A 22,017-nucleotide genomic window follows, 5' to 3' on the forward strand; every position below is an offset into this window, starting at 1 on the left:
TCTTAGTTTTTTGAATATTGAGTTTTAAGCAAGCTTTTTTCCACTTTCTTCTTTTATGGCTCTCTAGTTCCTCTTCACTTTCTGACATTAGAGTGGTATCATTTGCATATCTGAGGTTGTTGATATTTCTCCTGGGCCATACTTTGGCCACCTGATGTGATGATTTGGGAAAGATTGAGGGCAGGAGAAGGGAATGGCCAAGGATGATATGGTTAGATGGAATCACCAATTCAATGGACATGAATTTGAGCAAACTCTGGGAGACAGTGGAGAACAGGGAAGCCTGGTGTGCTGCAGCTCATGCAGTCACAAAGAGTTGGACATGGCTTAGTGACTAAACAACATATGATATATACATACACACATATATGTTTACACACACACACACACACACACACAATGGCTTTCTGACTCTTATGATTCCATTCTTGTGTTTTTTCCTCAGGGAGGAACTTTCTCCTGGAAAAAAAATTTGGGCTGTCTACTTTGAGAGCTCTCACAGACAGGACTTCACGAGCCCCTTTGGAGCTTCCTTCATGGACCACTTGCGCTTCATTCCCATTGGTGTGGGCAAAGCTGATTCCTGTTTCAGTTTTTGTTGTCAGCTTGGCCCACTGTGCTTTCTGGTGAATATGTGCTTTGGTGTTCTCTTGTTTTCATATTACTTCAGATGTCCGGTTACTTCACTTGGCTTCCTTCTTCACAGATGCACAGATTCACCATACAGGTATTGCAATATGATTTTTTCCCCACTTGCTTTTTAAAAAATATTTATTTATTTTTGGTAGTTTTAGCCTTGAGGAATCTTCATTGCAACTTGTAGGCTTAGTTTCCCCATGGCATGTAGGATCTAGTTCAGTGACCAGAGACTGGACCCTGCATTGGAAGTTAAATTGTCAACCACTGTGCCACCAAGGAAGTCCCTCCCCACCTGCTTTTTTCGGGGGTTCATGAGGGTACCATCTGTATTAGTTTGCTAGGGCTGTCATAACAAATTACCACAGACTAGGTGGCTTAAGCAACAGAAATTTATTTTCTCACAGTTCTGGTTGCTAATAGACATTCTGAAGATCAACCCTGGGATTTCTTTGGAAGGAATGATGCTAAAGCTGAAACTCCAATACTTTGGCCACCTCATGCGAAGAGTTGACTCATTGGAAAAGACTTTGATGCTGGGAGGGATTGGGGCCAGGAGAAGAAGGGGACAACTGAGGATGAGATGGCTGGATGCCATAACTGACTCGATGGACACGAGTCTGAGTGAACTCCGGGAGTTGGTGATGGACAGGGAGGCCTGGCGTGCTGCGATTCATGGGGTCGCAAAGAGTTGGACACGACTGAGCGACTGAACTGAACTGAACTGAACTGAGGCCAAGATCAAGATGTCAGCAAGTGTTTCCTGCCTCTCTTGGTTTGCAGATGGCTACCTTCTTACTGTGTCTTCACATGGTCTTTTTTGTGCCATCACTTCCCTAGTGTTTCTCAGAGCACTTTGTACTCAGAATCCATCTGCTCATGGCAACAATGATGATGGAGAATAAGTGTGTTATTGTGATTTATAATAAATATATGTTTGGTCTTCTTCCTGTTTCTGGTACAGATCTCTGAAACCCTTGGAATATCCTGTAATGAGGGTGATCAAGACATCTCTTGCTGTGTTAATGAGGTAACTTATAGACTACACCTAAAGCTGGAGGCTGGTTTCCAGAGCCAACCATGTGATTAGAGGGTTGGAACTTTCAGTCCCACAACCCTGAGCTCCAGGGAGGGGAGGAGGGCTGGAGGTTGGATCAATCACCAGTGGCCAGTGATTTAATCAACCATGCCCATGTAATGAGACTTCCATAAAAACCCAGAAGGATGGGGTTCAGAGAGCTTCCGATTGTGTGAAAATGTAGAAACTCAGGGATAGTGGTGGGCAAGAACATGTGGGAGTTCAGCGAGGGCATGTCAACTCTGCCCTTTCCCTATGCCTTGCCCTGTTCATCTCTTCCACCTGGCTGTTCGAGTTATATCATTTTATAATAAACCAGTAATCCAGTAAGTAAAATGTTCCTATGAGTTTTGTTAGCCCCTCTAATAAGTGAACCAAACCCAGGGAATGGGTTGCTGGAACCTCCAATCTATAACTAGTTGGTCCAAGGCACAGGTAATAACCTGGACTTGCAACTGGCATCTGAAGTTGGGGGTTTCCTAACCCTAACCCTAACCCTAATCCTAACCCTGGCTCAATGGTTAAGAATCCACCTGCCAGTGCCGGAGATGTGGATATGATCTCTGGGTCAGGAAGATCCCCTGGAGAAGGAAATGGGAACCCGCTCCAGTATTCTTGACTAGAAATCTTATGGACAGAGGAGCCTGGTGGACTACAGTCCATGGGGTCACAAAAGAGTCACAGACACAACTAAGCAACTGAACAACATCTTGAAGTTGGGGGTGGGGAGGTATAGGACTGAGTCCTTAACCTCTGAAATCTGACACTATCTCCAGGCATATAGAGTCAGAATTCAGTCAAATTGCAGACACCCAGCTGGTGTCTGAAAACTGCTTGGTGGTGTGGGGAACTCAACCCACACATACACCCATACATTGGAATTGGGAGCAAAACTCTTTAGTAAGCAAATATAAGGTTGGACTGGGCAATCTACATAAGGAGTGATCAGTGCCTCCCTCCTTAGACACATACCAGCCTGGGAAGCTCATCTTCCAGTGTCATATCTTTTTGCCTTTCCATACTGTTCATGGGGTTCTCAAAGCAAGAATACCGAAGTGGTTTGCCATCGCCTTCTTCAGTGGACCACATTTTGTCAGAACTCTCCACCATGACCCATCCATCTTCGGTGGCCATGCATGGTATGGCTTGGCTTATAGTTTCATTGAGTTACACAAGGCTGTGATCCATGTGATCATTTTGGTTAGTTTTATATGATTGTGGTTTTCTTTCTGGAGGCCATGGGATTGTAGTTCTTACTTTTTCTGTCTGCCCTCTGATGGATGAGGATAACAAGGAAGGCTGGTGTGCTGTAGTCCATGGGGTCACAAAGAGTCAGACACGACTTAAGCTACTGAACAACAACAACTCCCTGGATAAGGACCCAGAAACCACACAGGCTTTAAGCCCTCACCCCAGTAGAAATGGATTTGAGAATGCATACAAGCTGCCAGCACGTCTTTTGTAATTACTCATCCACCCACCTATTGCCCTGCTTTGGAAAACCTATTCCCTGGGTACCTTTTTTCCAGCAATGCAAGTGACATGGTGAGTGTCATGGCTTTTTAAAGAAGAGAGGCTCTGCTAGCTGGTCACCATCAGGCAAGGCAAACATCAAGGCTTGGGAAAAAAATCAGAGACTGATTTCAAAGAAAACTCAGTATTGCCTGATAAACTGTGTTAAAATATTACCCCACCAATGGCTAGCCTTCATGTCATGAAGATATGTTCATTTTAACAATGTCACTATCTTCCCTAACTGCAGGTAATAGGTGACATGAGAGAAAGCAATAAAATGAACTTGAACTTAAAGGAAGACACCATACTATACAAAATCTTCATCAAAACCAAATATTGTAAATGTGTTTGAAGCAGAGTTCACAGTCTTGTAAAACAAACTTATTAGCTGACATCCTCCTATAAAATGGAGCTTTCCTTTTTCACTCCTTTTTTTCTTGCTTATGGATTTTTATATATTTGCTGGGTTATAATTAATTACAGAATTTATTGATGGCACAGGAAAAGAATTATTTCAAGATACCTTTTAAACACTCTGTGTAAGTGGGATATACTGTTAAATAGGTAATGCTTATTTGCATTTTTCTCCCTAATACACCTGATTAAGTAGAAAATAATTTCCCAGAAAAATCCTTCAGTGAAGCTGATGCTCCTTGAAGATGCGACATTTATTTCAGAGTTGAGAAGAATGAGGCTGTTGGTCACATCCAATCATGCAGACAGCCACCTCCTCACAATCCTGCAAGAACACACACTGACCACATAATCAGGCATGTCGTTTCTCAGACCTACATTGAATGACTCACATTCACGGTCTGTAAAGAAGGCCCAAGAGAAACAAATCTATCAAAACAGAGTCACATTGCAGACACGTTCACAGAAATGCAACCTCAGGCACTCTCACAGTGAGTCCCACTATCTCACAGGTCCCCACATTCTTAGTCCCATACCACCTGACACAATTCCAGTCCTAAAATCTTTAAGCGGTATTCCAATCCCCGCAGTCGCTCCATCTCAAACACAAGTAACATTCAATGAAAAAACCGCATCCAGAACTACTCCAAAGATAGATACACAAGCGCGGTCCTCGGTCACAGACCTTCTTGGTTTGCCCCACGGAGAGTTCTATTTATGCACGCGCATCATCCCCCTTTATAGTGCCAGTCGTTCGTCCCAAGCCTTGCCGCGACTTCCTGAGGACAAAGAGCTGAGAACCCCACCCTCGCTGGGTACCAACCGGCTCTCCGGCTCCTTGGACACGACACCTTTCACTCAAATCAGCTCACTCATTGAGGCTCCGCCCTCTGGGGCTCCACCGCGCCTGCGCACTCAATGCGTGCGGCCGGAGCTCCCAATAACCCCTGCGCGCGGCCCGTTAGGCCCCGGGGCTGTGTACTGACTTGAGCTGTCTCGCCCTCTCTTCCACTAGCATCACTGTGAGAGGGGTTCGGCGTCGCAGGTGACCAGTTCTGGCTTAGAACGTTTGTTCCGACCGTCGGTAGGAAAGCCGTTGGGGCCCGGGAATGAGGATAGGGAAGGTAAGCGCTGCAGCACCTCGAAGTGTCTGAAACCCTGCACCTCAAGCCACGAGTGAGCGTGAGAACCGCAGTGTTATAACGGTGTGCTGCTGTCTGTGGGCGTGACTGAACCGGGGTGTGTCATCGGGACTGTGTGCAGTTGTGAGGCCGGAACTAGTGGGTTTGCGTTTGTGTGACTTAATCGGGTTCAGAGCCTCTTGTGTGACCGGAGGTTGAGGTGGACTGTGTGACTCCGACCCCAGAGTCACAGCTGAAATTTTTTATCAGCCTTAGAGTAATGGCCCCCCAGTCAGATATCTGAGATCCAGAGAAAAGACTCCCAGCGAAAAGGCTCGAACCAGTCTTGGGATAAGAATGTTAGAACTGAACGTGCCCCCAGGTTGGCTCCTGGGAGTATCCCCACCGCACTACATCCTCGGGCGGGCGCGCGCGGACACACGGACACACCCGCACGCACATATCCACACACCCCGCCACACTGCATCCTCGGGCGGGCGCGCCCGGACGGACACTCACTCACTCACCCACCCACCTACGCTTTCGCAGACAGCTCCAAACCTTCCAACTGTAGGTTTCGGAACTGCGGAATTCCCTCTCTGAAGTTCGATTCCAGCCCAGCACAGCCGTGACCCTGGCTTTTCTCTAATCCTGGGAAGGGTTACGCTTACTTACTCCGGGCATGGTGGGTGGTGGGTGGTGGGGACACGTGTGGTCGTGGCTTGCCCTATTCATCCTGGGTGACCTGGGCTCTGAAAAAGGCCTGTCTTAAGATTCCCTTCTTCCCCCGTCTTGTCAAACTAAGAAAAGGGCTGTGTTGAGGAGAAACGAATTGCTGTTGCCCACCTAGAAGTCAAGGTCGAGGCTAGTGGGTGTTTCCTTTTGTTCTGTGAAACGCATTTTTACTTTTTAGGACCTGGGAACATTTGCTTCCTTCTCCTCAGTATGACCTGTCCCTTAACTTGATATCCGTTCCTAATGTCTGTGGGTGCTCCCCTAGTTACTTAGACGGTAAAGGGTCTGCCTACAATGCAGGAGACCCAGGTTCATTCCCTGGGCGGGGAAGATGCCCTGGAGAAGTGAAAGGCAACCCACTCCAGTTTTCTTGCCTGGACAATCACATGGACAGAGAAGCCTGGCAGGGCTGCAGTCCACGGGGTCACAAAGAGTCGGACACAACTGAGTGGCTAACACTTTCAAGGGCGTGTGTGCGTATATCCATGTGGCAGATACTTCCCCTTGTGAGAATTTACACCTTTTAGGATTGTGGAGACATCCATGTTTTCTAATACTGTTACTTAAGAAAAATAACATTCTTAAACCTAGTTCTAAACTTTACTGATACTTTAAGAAAAAGCAGTTGTGAAAAATCTCAAAAAAATTTACTAGTAAGGAAAAAAATGGTATTCTAGTATTAAATTATTAAAGGTAATTTATCAAAAATTTTAAATTGTAATGAAAAGTATTAAAGATAATTTTATTTAATAAATAGAATGGACATGTCATGTTTTTCATTTTATTCAGTGTTTATAATAAGCCATTTTAAGTTCTTTATAATAAACAGTTAACAACAACCCTATAAGATAGATACTGTTATTATTTTAAGATAGATACTGTTATTATTCTCCAGTTTGTCTGTGAGGAAGCAGAGGCACTGAAAATTAAGTAACTGTCCAAAGCCTCCTTCCTGGTTGATAACTGTCAGAGATTAGATTCGCATCCCGGATCCAGCCAATAAAACCTGTGAGAGTCAGTCACCTCCCAACATTGTACATGTTCTGTTTAGTCTGCTTGATGTACTTGGCAGTTTATCATGGATAACTTTCTTCATTAATTAATATGAACCAGTATCATCATTATTAACAATAGTATAGTATGCCATCATATAGAACATAATGTATTTAGCTTGTTGACTATTGTTTGGTATTCTTTTTATTATAAATTATTCTTTGAAGAACTTCCTTACATATGTTTCTTTGTGTATTTCTGAGCTCTGTATTCTGTTCCATCAACCTATATGTCTAGTTTTGAGGGAGGGGATATCATAATGTTTTGATTACTATTGCTTTGTAATATAGTTTAAAATCAGGAAGCATGATACCTCCAGCTTTGTTTTTTCTCAAGATTGCTTTGGCTGTTTTGGGGCTTTTGTTGTTTCATGTAGATTTTAGGATTGTTTGTTCTTGTTCCACAGAATAGTCCAATGGAATTTTGATAAGAGGTTGCATTTAATCTATAGATTATTCTGGGTAGTATGGACATTTTAACAATGTTCTTATAATCCGTGAACATAGAATATCTTTCTACTTATGTCATCTTCAGTTTCTTTTATCAGTGTATTAGAGTTTTTAGTGTATAGGTCTCTAACCTCTGTGGTTGAATATATTCCTAGTTATTTTATCTTTTCATAAAATTATAAATGTGATTATTTCTTAGTTTCTCTTTCTTATAGTTCATTATTAGTAGATATACACAACAGATTTTTAAAATTTATTTATTTTTGACTGTGCTAGGTCTCATTGCTGTGTTCAGGCTTTCTCTAGTTGTGGTGATTGGGAGCTATTCTCTAGTTGTAGTGCATGGGCTTCTTATTGCAGTCATTTCTCTTGTTGTGGAACATGGGCATGTGGGCTTTGGTAGTTGTGGCACACAGGCTTAGTTGCCCCATGGCAAGTGCAACCTTCCCAGACCAGGGGTTGAACCACCCCTGCATTGGCAGGTGGATTCTTAACCACTGGACCACCAAGGAAGTCTCACAACTGACTTTTATATGTTAATTTTGTAGCCTGCAGCTTTACTGAATTCTTTTATTCTAGCAGTTTTTGGTAGAGTCTTTAGGATTTTCTCTATATAATATTTTGTCAGCAAATAGAGGTAGTTTTATTCTTCCTTTCCAATTTGGATGCCTTTATTTCATTTTCTTGTGAAAATTCTTGCTACATAGATATGCTGAGAAAATGAATCCACACCTTTTCACCCTACGTTGTAAGAAGGAGAATGACAAATGAAGTCATACAGGAAGCAGTGTAGATGATTCTGATTGAAAATAGTGATGAGCCCAGTGGATTCTGGAAGTTATTGTTCTGACAGCAGGCAGGCAGAGCTGCCAGTGCAGTCGTTTGTCAGTTGGAAAAGACCCTGATGCTGGGAAAGATTGAAGGCGGCAGGAGAAGGGGACGACAGAGGATGAGATGGTTGGATGGCATCACCGACATGATTGACATGAGTTTTAGTAGGCTCTGGGAGTTGGTGATGGACAGGGAAACCTGGTGTGCTGCAGTCCGTGGGGTTACAAAGGGTTGGACATGACTGAGTGACTGAACTGAACTGAATGGCTGCTAGAAATGATCCTATGAATTTCTCTCTTTGTATCTATTTAAGCAGATTTGTGAAACTTTGGAAGAGATTCTGGTTTAGATGATGTGGTCCCTTGAAATGTACAAGTTGGGATTAGATTTGTCCATACTCCTTTAAATCTCCCTCTGTGTGTGTGTGTGTGTGTGTGTGTGCGCGCGTGCGCGCATGTGATGGGGAGGTCCAGAGAAGAAAAAGAATGTATTAAATTGAGTCATTTTGAGAATTCTGAGGCCTATCTTATCTCATGGCCTCCTTTTTCTCCCCTCGCCTTAGCTCTGGCCTCTGTGAACTCTGCTTCTCCAGGCAAGTAAACCCCAAAGAGGACTGACCAGTTCTTGAATTTCTAAACCATGGCCCATGTAAGTTGTGGTTTCTTTCACCTTGTGGAAATTAAGGTCCTGTGAACTTTTATTTATCCTGAAACTTCTTACTTATCAGAGCCCCATCTAAGGACCCATTTCCTCCAAATCCAATGAGAGATGAGGCCAAATAAATAGTACAATGCCCTTCTCATGAGTCCTCTTTTTTCCAGTTATTGTTCATGTATTCATAGAACAAATCATTCACCATCTCTCTTTTTTAAAAGTATTTATTTATTTGGCTGTGCTGGGTCTTAGTTGTAGCACATGAGACCTTTAGTTGCAGCATGTGGGATCTAATTCTCTGACCAGGGATCAAACCCAGGCCCCCTGCACTGGGAGCATGGAATCTAAGCTACTGGACCACCAGGGAAGTCCCTCAGCATCTCTTATATGTGCTCAGTCTTCTGCTAAAAACTGCAATGAAGCAGAAATGAAGCCCCTTTAGGGAGATGTTTGGCCACCTCTTTCGAGTAGTTGAGAGAGCATGGGCTGATTTGATTGCTCATAGGAAAACTAAATTTTTCCAAACTTGAGCTTTGTAATTAAGCAAGATTTGCTGTTGGTTGACCTTAGCCTAGGGCTTCCCTGATGGCTCAGCGGTAAAGAATCTGCCTGCAATTTAATCCCTGGGTCAGGAAGATCCCCTGAAGGAGGAAATGGCAACCCACTCCAGTATTTTTGCCTGGGAAAATCCCATGGACAGAGGAGTCTGTTGGGCTACAGTCCAAAGGATCGCAAAGAGTCAGACACAAATGAGCAACTGAGCATGCAAATATAACCTCAGCCTCAGTATATCCTGAGATCTCCTCTTGTTTTGTGTGGCTTTTATGACTAGGTAGGGTTATGGTTGGGTCTATTATGCAGAGACATTAAGTATCTTCTCTGGAAATCCCTAAGGGCTGTACATCATTTGTTTTAGAACAGGATGAGCTAGTCTAGAATGACATCTTTGTATTTCTGGATTATTGGTATCCAGAATCTACATTATCCTCTAACTCAGGAACATGGAATTCATACAATGAGGGATAGAAAATGACAGAAAAGATCATGCAGGCACATGCAGGCCTCAGTTCCCCCTCAGAATTGAGGAGGACCTTAAAAATTTTGCATAGACAAAAATATTGGAGTATATAATAATTAGGTCTCACATCCCCATTGCATACAACCAATTTTAAGTTCATTAAAGAATTTGTCATAACTGGGTAAATGCACATGACCTAATGCACATGACCTGATGCACATGATGCACATCATTGAAGAATGATGACCTTGGAGGAAATTCTTTAATTGTATTCAGATCCTTTTCTAACTGGAATTACCAGGAAAGCTTTAAAAAAAATCTGTTCTTGGGGCTTCCCTGGTGGTCCATTGGTTAAGAATCTGCCTTGCGATGCAGGGGACACTGGTTTGATCCCTGGTCTTGGAAGAACCTACATGCCGTATAGCAGCAAAGCCAGTGCACCACAACTACTGAGCCCATGTGCTGTAAAGCCCGTTCTCTGCAACAAGAGAAGCCACCACAAAGGGAAGCCCTTGCACCACAACTAGAAAAAGCCCATGTGCAGTACTGAAGACCCAGTGTAGCCAAAAATAAATACATAATTTTTTTTAAAAAAAGGATAAAACCATCAATTTTTTTTTTTAAAGCAGCAATCTGTTCTTTAAGAAGAAAGGGTATAAGAACACATTTCTTGAGAATTTGTGAGGGAGACATAGAGTAGGCAGAAGGCTTATATACAGTATTTCATTTAATTAGAAAACTTTTTTTTCCTTTCCCATATGTGTTTGGGTAGTTAAGATATGCCAGAGTATATAAAAGGCTTTATCTGTAGAAACACAGTTGGTCAAGGACCCATAGGCATTCTGCTGCAGGCACTCATTTCCTAACTCAGTGTTACAGGTTTCTAGCCCAAACCTGTTTGCTTGATTGGTTTCCAGCAGTATCTCTTTCATTTTTTCCCCTCTTTCCATCTTTAAACAAATTTTCTTTAATTTCAGTTGTATTATATGGTTTATCATTTCAGGAATCAGTGATGTTCAGTGATGTGTCCATTGACTTCTCTCTGGAGGAGTGGGAATTCCTGAATTTGGAACAGAGGGATTTGTATAGAGATGTAATGTTGGAGAACTACAGCAACTTGGTCTCATTGGGTAAGGTTATCTGCCTTTAGAAATTTAGTCTCTGTTCTCTGTACTATCAGCTTTCTTCTCTGGAAATTTTAGAAATACTTTTTAAGAAACGAAATATCTGCTCCCTTTTCTCAAGGGAATGGTTTGAGCTTTTTGTTTGGAAATGAGCACGCTCGTTAAGCATATTCATCTTCCCCATCCTTCTGTGACCTTCTGTTTTTGTTTAGTCACTAAGTCTCTGTCCGACTCTTTTGTGACCCCATGGACTACAGCCCACCAGGGTCTTCTATCCATGGGATTTCCCAGGCAAGAATACTGGAGTGGGTTGCCATTTCCTTCTGCAGGGAATCTTCCTGCTCCAGAGATTGAACCCACACCTCCTGCACATCTCCTGCTTGACAGGTGAATTCTTTACCACTAAGCCACGTGGGAAACCCCAAATAGCTAGAACTAGTATCTTAGCTTTTCTCTGGCTATCAAAAGAAGATATAATTTTTTAAACAGTAGGTTGTATCAGCTGGATTTATTTATAGTTCAAGACTTTTTTCTTTTTGTTAATAAACATATTCGTTTCTACCTACTTGTATGATTGAAAGTTAAAAATCGAAGAACTTTGCATTTAACGTTGTATGGATATCCCAAGGAAAAAAAATAGTAAATGCCTCAAGAAACTTTTTTCTCTCATTAAAATAACAATGATAAATAATAACTAATAAAATAGATTCTAGGCAATGTGAACATTCATGTAAGATAGGTACTATAATTATCCCTATTTTATAGGTGAGGAAAATAAAGCATAGTAATAACTTGTCCAAGGTCACACTACGGGGATATGGCAGAGGCAAGATTGAACCAGGACAGTCTCTCAACCACTATTGCTTTCAAGAAAAGGAGTACTTGTGTGAATGTAAATTAAAATAAGACTTTTTTCTTTCCTTTATAATCTCCATTTCCTATGTAATTTTAACATGATATTTTTAAATCATCTTATTTTTCTTGTTCTAAAGGCTTTATCAATTACAGTTTGACCTATAGTTTATTAAAAATTTAACCAAAACTGAATCAAAGTAATTTTGAATTTATTATTATTCCATGTCACCTGTATTTCTTTCCTTCTGTCCAGGATGCTTCATTTCTAAACCAGATGTGATTTCCTTATTAGAGCAAGGAAAAGAGCCCTGGAAAGTAGTGAGGAAAGGAAGAAGACAATATCCAGGTGAGTAAGAGCCAAAAGATCTGTGTTGATATATATGTATGAACAACCCAAGGTTTAGGATATTGACCCCCAGCATAGGCAAAAATCTACATATAACTTTTAACTACCCCCACACTGAACTACTAATAGCCTATTGTTGATCAAAAGCCTTACCAATAACAGTTGATTAACACATATTTTATATGTTATATATATTATATACTATATTCTTATAAGATTAGCTTGAGAAAAGAAAGTATTATTAAGAAAATAATAAAGGAAAATACTTTATAGTGCTGTACTATATTTATTGATACCATAGGTTTATGTTGTTTGTTTATAAAATAAATTGTCAGAACCTACATCAATATTGTCTTATATGATATAAAACACAGTAGGTATTAATGTATTACGAACATTGGACATCTAAAATGAAAAGATAATGTGAAAAAATTAATATTTATTTACAGATATAATAACTCATGCATCAAAAATGAAGAATATGATTGCTTTATGGTAGCCTAGTATAATTGATATGAATGCTTAATAGTGGCCTAGCCTATACAGTAATGAATGAATCAGCATAAAACTTATGGCATATAGTATTACAGTCATATTCATAAAATGTATTGAAAACGTTTTTTACAAAACTTCTTACCTGTGATGGTAGGCTGATATGTGGTTACTCTAATTACAAGAGAGAGAAGCACTGTGTACAGTAATGTGATTCTTTGAAAGCAAAGTTATAAAACAGTAAGAAAGCTAACACATTAATTTTGTATTAAATATCACTCACCTTATGCCTATGTAAGGATAGCCTATCCACTTCAATACAAGTCTTGTACACAATATTCTGCACATATATGTTTGTATATTTATTGAAAAAATTTCATGTATAAGTGGACTTGTGCAGTTCAAACCCATGTTTTTCAAGGGTCAACTGTGTAATAAAGATATAGCTTTAGATGCTGTCAATAGAGTCAGCCTTAGAGTTACTTAACTAAGACCTCAGAGTGAGAAGGGGTCAGCCATGCAAATGGCCCAAACAGATTTTGGGAAATAGAGCAGACTGAAAAGTACAATGAAAGTAAGTGGGAATATGTTCTAAGATCTGAAAAGTTGCCTCTCTGTGTGTGCATGTGTGTTCAGTTGCTTAAGTCATGTCCAGCTCTTTGCAACCCCATGGACTGTAGCTTGTCAGGCTCCTCTGTCCATGGGATTCTCCAGGCAAGAATACTGAAGTGGGTTGTGGCTTCTCCTGGTAGCAGTAAAGAGAACAGTGGTTGGAGGTGATGTATTATAGGTAAGCAGAGGTCTTTTAACAACAAGTTTGATTTTATTCTAAGAATAAAGAGAAATTGTTGAAAAATTTAAGTATGAATTTTCAATCTTTCTCCATCAGAATGATCCTGAGGGGAATATTAAATATATTACTGTCTAGGACTGTAGAATCTGATCCATGTGGTTTAAGTGGTATCTAAATCATAATATTTATAAAAAGCTCCTTTGTGATTCTGATTCATGATCTCAATATGAGAACCACAGATTCAAAATGTTTACTTAATCATCAATCTTACTTTCCTATGTGAACTTTGATTTTCCTGGTGTTGCCTTTTTTTTTTTTTTTCCAAATTGTGTAGCTATTTTTAGAATTTCATTGGGTAGTACTTCGGTTGTCTTTTATTTCTACAGGAGAAATTTTACTTCTTTTTTAAAATGTTACCTGCTGCAGTTTATATATTTTTTAAAATTATTTTTTGCTGCGCTAGGTCTTCGTTGCTGTGCGTGGGCTTTCTCTAGTTGCAGTGAGTAGGGGGCTGTTATTTATTGCATTGAGTGGGCTACAACTGTGGTGGCTTCTCTTATTGCAGAGCACAGGCTCTAGGCGCATGGGCTTTAGTAGCTGCAACACACAGGCTCATAGTTGCAGCTTGCAGGCCCTAGAGCACAGGCTGAGTAGTTGTGGCGCATCAGCTTAGTGGCCCTGTGACTTGCGGGATCTTAGTTTCCAGACCAGTGACTGTACCCATGTCCCCTGCATTGTCAGGTGGATTCTTAACCACTGGACTACCAGGGAAGTCCAGATGTACTTCTTTTAGAAAAAGAAAAACCATGTGTTTGCTCTCTTGTTTTCTTTCAGATTTAGAGACCAACTGTGAGATCAAGAAGTTATCTTCAGAAAATGACATTTATGAAATAAACTTATCCCAGTGGAAAATAATGGAAAGAATTAAAACCCATGGCCTTAAGAGCTTCATTTTAAAAAATGATTGGGAGTCCAAAAGAAGATTTGAAGGACAAGAGGAATATTTCAACCAAGTGAAAATCACATCTCAAAAAATGTCCCCTTACCAAAAACGCTCATCTCTTTCCTCACGTCAGAGAATTCATTATGTTGAGAAACCCTATGAATGTAAGGAATGTGGGAAGGCCTTTAGAGTACGCCAACAACTTACATTTCATCATCGAATTCATACTGGTGAGAAACCTTATGAATGTAAGGAATGTGGGATGGCATTTAGACAGACAGCACATCTTACTCGACATCAGAGACTTCATTCTGGTGAAAAACTCTATGAATGTAAGGAATGTGGGGAATCTTTCATGTGTGGCCCAGAACTTAGAGTACATCAGAAAATTCATATTGGTGAGAAACCCTATGTATGTAAAGAATGTGGGAAGGCCTTCAGAGTTCGTGGACAACTTACTCTCCATCAGAGGATTCATACTGGTGAGAAACCCTATGTATGTACAGAATGTGGGAAAGCCTTTAGGCAGTATGCACATCTTACTCGACATCAGAAGCTTAATATTGCTGACAAACTCTATGAATGTAAAGAATGTGGGAAGGCCTTTTTGTGTGGGTCTGGCCTTAGAGTACATCACAAACTTCATACTGGGGAGAAACCCTATGAATGTAAAGAATGTGGGAAGGCCTTTAGAGTACGACAACAACTGACACTCCATCAGAGAATTCATACTGGTGAGAAGCCCTATGAATGTAAGGAATGTGGAAAGACTTTTAGTCGTGGTTATCATCTTATTCTTCATCACAGAATTCACACTGGTGAGAAACCTTATGAATGTAAGGAATGCTGGAAGGCCTTTAGTCGTTACTCACAACTTATTTCACACCAGAGTATTCATATTGGTGTTAAACCCTATGACTGTAAGGAATGCGGGAAAGCCTTTAGACTACTCTCACAACTTACACAACATCAGAGTATTCATATTGGTGAGAAACCCTATAAATGTAAGGAATGTGGGAAGGCCTTTAGATTGCGCCAAAAACTTACCCTACATCAGAGCATTCATACTGGTGAAAAACCTTTTGAATGTAAGGAATGTAGGAAAGCTTTTAGACTTAATTCATCTCTTATTCAACATCTGAGAATTCATTCTGGTGAGAAACCTTATGAATGTAAGGAATGTAAGAAGGCCTTTAGACAACATTCACACCTTACCCATCATCTGAAAATTCATAATGTAAAAATATGAGAATGCTTTGTCAGTCCTGTGTTGTAGAACAGTCTGTGAATGTAGTAATTAGTCCCTTTTGCTTCATTCATGCACCTGACTTGGCATAAGGGGGTTTATATCATTAACAGAATGTGTTAATTTACTGTATTCCATCATCACTCAGATCTGAGAATCTTCCCATTCGTTCTACAAACTCATCTTATTAATATAACAAATGTGGGGAAGACATTTATCATCATCTGTAGCCCATCACTTTCCTACTTGTGTTATACTGAACAAGATGCTTAACTGCTCCATACTATAATTTCTTCATTTATAAAATTATAATACTGTGGCAGAGTAAAAATTGCTGCAAATTATTTGACACTCCATCCATCAAGAAGTAAAATCCACATGCTTTCCCTGAGAATCTGGGTCAACTGACTGCTTTGAGCAGTAGAATAGTAGAAGTACTGCTGTGCTAGTGTCTGGACCCAGATTTTCCTGGTAGATTTTACCTTATCTCTTGGAATACTCTCTCCAGACCTTAAACTGTTATTTTAAAAAGCCTGGCTACTCTGCTGAAGACACCACATGAAAAGGCCCTGAGACTACCTAGAGAAGGAGAGGCACTCTACTGTGCCGTCTTCCAGATATGCCCACGAAAACACCAGATATTTGAGTAAACAGTTTTGGATGCCCCAGACCAGCCATCAGCTAAGTTCCTACAGGTGACCTCAGTTGATGCCATGTAGAACAAAAAAATTGACCATCTGAGCTCCTACCCAAATTCCTGACCCACACAATCATGAGATACAATGGTTGTTATTTTAAGCTACTAAATTTTGTTTTATTATGTTACTGTCTTGAAAATCCATATGAAAGACTATGAGCACAATGAATATAGAAATGCCTTCTATCAACACTCATCAGTTATTGAATGCCAGAAAACTTATTCATTTTTAAAATATTTTTTATTTTTATTTATTTTTTTGGCTACCCCAGTTCTTAGTTGCAGCATGTGAACTCTTGTAGCATGTGGGATCTAGTTCCCTGACCAGGGATCAAACCCAGGCCACTTGCATTGGGAGTGTAGAGTCTTAGCCACTCGACCACCAGGGAAATTCCAACTTATTCTTGCTAAAATTCTTGAAAGTAAGTTCTTTTTCAATTTGTTCATAAAAAAGAAGATATTCTAGGGACTCACCTGGTGGTCCAGTGGTTAAGAATCTGCACTTTCACTGCAGGGGAAACGGGTTCCATCTGTAGTCAGGGAACTACATGCTCTGTGGCATGGCGGAAAAAACCCAAACAAGCAAAAAAGAGAAGATATTCTACAATCGTATGTTCTCTGCCTCAGTATAAATTTGATTTAAAATTAACGAAGGAGGGATGGACCTAGAGATTATCATACTAAGTGAAGTAAGTCAAAGAAAAACAAATATTGTATCATTTATATGTGGAAACAAAATAATACATATAAACTTACTTACAAAACAGAAACAGACTCACAAACAGAAAACAAGCATGGTTATCAAAAGGGAAATGGAGGGATAAATCAGAAGTATAGGATTAACAGATACACACTACCATATATAAAATAGGTGAACAACAAGGATTTACTGTATAGCAGTGGGAACTGCATTCAATATAATAACATAATGGAAAATAATATTTAAAAAGAATATATATATTCACTATATATGTGAATATAATACACTGTATATATATACACATATGTGTGTATATATATATATGTACATATATATAAAACTGAATCACTGTGCTGTACACCTAAAACACAGTATTATAAATCAACTATACTTCAATTAAATAAAGTGTTAAAGGATAAGATAAAAAGAAACTATTTGGAAATTAAAAATCACTTCTAAGTCCTGTATCACTTTAAAAAAATCCATTGTAGCCTTTAAAAAAAATGCTCAAATTAATCTTATCTTCAGCCAGCGGGGATTCCCTCAGCTTGGATCCTGTGTCCTTTTGTTGTGATTGCTATAGCCTTTGCTAGCTTCTTTTTTTATCTGATCAAATGTATTGATCAGTTACAGAGCACATTAGGGCATTTATTAATAAACAAGGAAAATGGAGCACTTATCTTGCCTTTCCTTTACGAACTATATATTTCCTTTATGGACTAGATAAGACAACCAGAAGGTGGTGAAGGAAAGTTCTTTATTATTAGAGAATTCCAGCTAATAAAGGTCAAAGGAATGATAGAATCCAAGCAATCACACTTTTTACTTATGAATTAGTGGATCTTGATGATATCAGTGGGTATGAAAACCATTAGGTGAAAGATTATAGGAAGATTTTAATGGATGGGGCAGAATGACAACCCAGTAATCAATAGTAACATCTCTAAATCAGCAGAACTAATTGCTTCTTGATGCAATGCAATGGATGCAATACTACCTGTGGCATATTCTTGTCCAAAATATTGATTCAGAAGTGTAATTTGGTCTCTAAACCTACCAGTTTTCAGGAAACTTGGGAAATAAATGAACAAATTAATGACACAAAGCTAACAGCCAAATCCAAAATGTGGGAAATTTAACAAAATAAAAGGCCTACTTTCTTAACCAATATGAGACAATAAAAGCAATTTTACAAATTAAAAGAGACTTAAGAGATATATTAATTGAATATAGTGTATGCAATGTATTGAGATGCTTGTGTTAAAATGTACCAAGGATTTGCTTTAATCTGGTATGGTAAGATAGGAAGACATGGAAATGATTATCGTGATGGAAGAAGCTTATTGGCAGAGATTTCTACTAACAGGAAGCACCACATGCATATAGGACCACATGGAAGAAACAGCTAGTCGTGTTAGGAGGCAGAAGGCAGGAAAGGGCAGCGCATGACCCAGAAACTTTACTTGAGTTTTCCCAGGAAGGAATGGGTGATGTGAAGCCAGGTAGGTACATTGAGCAAGTTTAGGACTTAGATTGAATAATTTTGTGGACTCAGAGCTACAGCGGTGGTCCTTAATTGTCCAGTACTTGGCTCTGGGGTGATTTAGAACAGGAAGAATATTGGCTTGGTGTCTGAGAGTTTGCTAAAGGAGATGTTTGATAAAAGGGTTTCAACTTTAGATTTATTGGTTTGCATATCAAAGCATGCTCACAGGGGAGCCATTTGTCAAGGAATTTGCTATCTCTAGAAGGGATAGTTGCTCCAAGATCAAGTCTCTAAATGCCAGAACATCAAGAATACAGAAAATAAGAATATATTCAATACAATCCTGATTCTGACAAGCAAAATTTTTTTAAAAAACTTAAATTATTGTGAAAAGGTAAACCTAAGATGGGTATTAAATTATTTTTATTCATTTGTTGGGCTTCCCAGGTGGCTCAGTAGTAAATCCTCCTGCAATGTAGGAGACGGGTTCAATCCTTGGGTCAGGAAGATGACCTGGAGAAGGAAATGGCAACCCATTCCAATATTCTTGTGGAAAATCTCATGTACAGAGGAGCCTAGCAGGCTACAGTCCATCGGGTTGCAAAAGAGTCAGATATAACTTAGTAACTAAACAACAACAAGAATTCATTTGTTAGGCATGATGATGGCATTCGTTTGGGTGTGTGTACAAATCCTTATGCATTAGAGATCCATACTGAAGTATTCAAAGATAAAATTATGTCATGTGTATGATTTGCTTTTAATACTGAAGAAAAGTGAAAAGTGGAAAGGACAGATGAAATAAGATCAGCAAAATGTTGCTAATTGTTGAAGCTTGAATAATGGGAACATAGGGTTCATTGTCCTATTTTTACTACCTTTGCATATATTTAAAAATTTCCATAATAAAGTGTTTAAGTAGAAATCTGAAATTTTAAACTATTCATGATAAGTGATAATTTGATACCTCCAGGTAAAAATTTGTGGGAAGTCACTAAAACGCTACTTGGTAGAAAAATAGTAACCTTGATGCATTTAGAAAACCTGCCTTGAGAATTAGTTCAGCACTCTGTTGCCATACCTACTGTGCCTGTCACACAGCAGGAAGTCGATAAATGTACTGAAAAAAAAGCATTTAGCTGAAGCCAGAACAAAAATTTTTTTTTGGCCACACTGCATGGGTCGTGCAATCTTAGTTCCCCCACCAGGACTGAACCCAGGCCCTGTGCAGTGAAAGTGAGAAGTTCTAAAACTGGACTGCTGGGGAATTCCCATAAAACATTTTTTTTAAAAATTAAGGTAAATAGCAGGGAGTAATTCATACAATAAAGGTAAAAATACAATTTTTTAAAAGTATAAGTAGAATAAGAAACTAGTAGATTTTATCCAAAAATATTCTCCTTGAAAAGACCATTAATATAGAATCAACAGTTATTACTGAGGGAAAAAAAATGATTCAGTTACAGCTTTATGTATGGGAATTGTGAATAGTTACGTATATCAAAGATTTAAAAGTTTTTAAGTTCATGAATGTACTATAATATACATATATTTCATTATGTATAAAAATAAGGAGAATGAACTATTTAGAGAAACCTAAATGATCAAAGTTGACTCAAGATTCTATAGAAAACCTGAACAATCTACTTTATATTTCATTTATTTTATATTTTAAACAATTTATAGATTTTGTAACAGGTTTTATAATGTAAGAGATCTGTAGGAAAGGGAAAATAAATATAGTTATGCTCTTGTTTTTTAAAAAACTAGGGTCAATAGTTTTGCAGGCAAGAAAGTTTTAAAGAATAGATAATCTCTAACAAAACTTTTCAGAGTCATTCTACAAGGCAAATATCCCAATAATAAAATTAGATGAGGATAACTCCTAAAAAGCAAAATCTAGACCAGTATCATTTGAGATACATGCATACATTCCAAAAAGAGGTAAGTAAATTGAACTCAGTAGTCTAATAAAACAATTATAAACCATAAAATGGTTTACCAGGAATGCCTGGGGCCTGACCTTTTGTGATTTAGTTAGGCATCCAGATTTTAGGTTTTCTAACTTGAGCAATGTGACAGTGTTGGGGGAAATGACATGATCCAGCCCCAGTTATCTTTTAGATTCCTTCTCTTCTTTTTGTTGTTTGTGTTAGCCTCATTAATTTTATAAAAGGAATGAAAAATTACTGTGAAAAATAGGTATTCAATACTTAAAAAATTAATACCTTCAACAGGAGAAAATGAGAAGTACCATAATAAAGAAATTTTTTTTTTCAGTCAAATTAATGCCACTCTTATAAAGTGGGCAGACTGGCTAGATGTCACTGAATGATCATTCATCATTTAGAATAGCAAATCTCTCCCACTCATGATTTACAAATGCTTTTAATTTGTAGACAGTGCACAGTGTTTACACAAAAATGTAACACAAGTATTTTAGGTACTATAATAAAATTAGATTTTTCTAACAGGTCAGTGTGTTTCTCTCTGGTAACATTTTCTTGTTAATAGAAGTGTTTGAGGCACATTACATTAACTCAAAATTTCTTAAAGTATGTTCCACAAGACACTGCTACTTAATGGTTCTTACAGAAAATGATTTTGTGCTCTAATGAGCATGTTGTTCAGTCGCTCAGTCGTATCCAACTCTTTGCAACCCCATGGACTGCAGCATGCCAGGTCTCCTTGTCCTTTGCCATCTCTGGGAGCTTGCTCAAACTCATGTCCCTTGAGTCAGTGATGCCATCCAGCCATCTCATCCTCTATCATCCTCTTCTCCTGCCTTTAATCTTTCCCAGCATCCAGGTCTTTTCCAGTGAGTCAGCTCTTTGCATCAGGTGGCCAAAGCATGAGAGTGCTGTATTTTGTATTTCTTGAGGGGGTAAAAATCACATTAAGTGCCTATTAAAAGACTATGAAGTGTTTTATTTTATCTAATGCAGTGTATCTCATACTTCAGTATAGAACTCCCATTCCCAATACCTATTGTAGATATAATTCCACTTTGGCAGATGTTTCCCTTACTAAAAAAGAGAGGCTTCAGGGATGGAAATGTCAGCATTATGGCAGGTGTATGGTTATCTGGTGAGGAAAGCAACTCAGCATGCTGTCCAAACAGCTGCTTGGTTTATTTTGGATTTAACGTGCTTTTCAGTAGAATTGAAAACCCCTAGCCCTGTTCTAAATACATAATATGTATTTAGGCTTTTTATTGGTCAATATTTAGGTTACATATAATTTCTCACTGAAAAATCTTATTGAATATATGTTTCTTGCTATTCATAAGCAAGGTTTTCTCTGAGATTGGTAAGCCACAGGTTATGTTCACTCTCATCCTCACTAGATATTACCATAGAAGAGAATGTTGGGGAACTTACCTGACAGTCCAGGGGTTAAGAATTCACCTTCCAATGCAGGAAGTGTGAGTTCGATCCCTAGTCAGGTAGCCAGGATCTTACATGCTTGCAGCCAAAAAACCAAAACATAAAACAGAGCAGTATTGTAACAAATTCAGTAAAGACTTGAAAAACTGTCCACATCAAACAAACAAACAAACAAAGAATATCATTGTAGTGCCAGTTTACAACCCCTTCAACCTTACAGCCCCATTTCTGGTATGTGCTTTAGTATTTTCTTGGTAAATAAGTAGTTGAGCATCTTTTTACATCTGTTTATTACAAGATCCCCAATCTCCAAGAAAATCTGGAAAGCAGACAACCAGTGAGTACCTAACTTATAAAACTTCAGATATTGATAAGGGTCACACAGAGAAAATATACCGGGAAGGAGAATTACTGAAGGGGAACAATTCAGTTAATCTTTTAATCT

At 39.0% G+C, this 22,017-nt stretch overlaps 1 protein-coding gene across 13 annotated transcripts in view; it reads left to right on the forward strand.

The window, feature by feature from the left end:
• Positions 1-22,017, forward strand: part of LOC138418744 (zinc finger protein 14 homolog) — an 87,188-nt gene that overhangs the window by 38,076 nt on the left and 27,095 nt on the right. For 9 of the 13 annotated variants that reach the window (XM_069550520.1, XM_069550500.1, XM_069550503.1 and 6 more), the window contains one exon: positions 446-718. In XM_069550520.1, coding sequence (XP_069406621.1) covers positions 446-630 — 185 coding nt within the window. In that variant the 3' untranslated portion in view covers positions 631-718. Of the gene's footprint in view, positions 1-445; positions 728-1,043; positions 4,768-8,394; positions 8,481-10,507; positions 10,635-10,840; positions 11,016-11,736; positions 11,830-13,948 lie in introns of those variants that run through there. The other 4 variants (XM_069550499.1, XM_069550498.1, XM_069550516.1 and 1 more) reach the window with 4 other exon arrangements.

This window comes from Ovis canadensis, chromosome 14 (genome assembly GCF_042477335.2).
Source record: "Ovis canadensis isolate MfBH-ARS-UI-01 breed Bighorn chromosome 14, ARS-UI_OviCan_v2, whole genome shotgun sequence".
NCBI classification, from domain to species: Eukaryota; Metazoa; Chordata; class Mammalia; order Artiodactyla; family Bovidae; genus Ovis; species Ovis canadensis.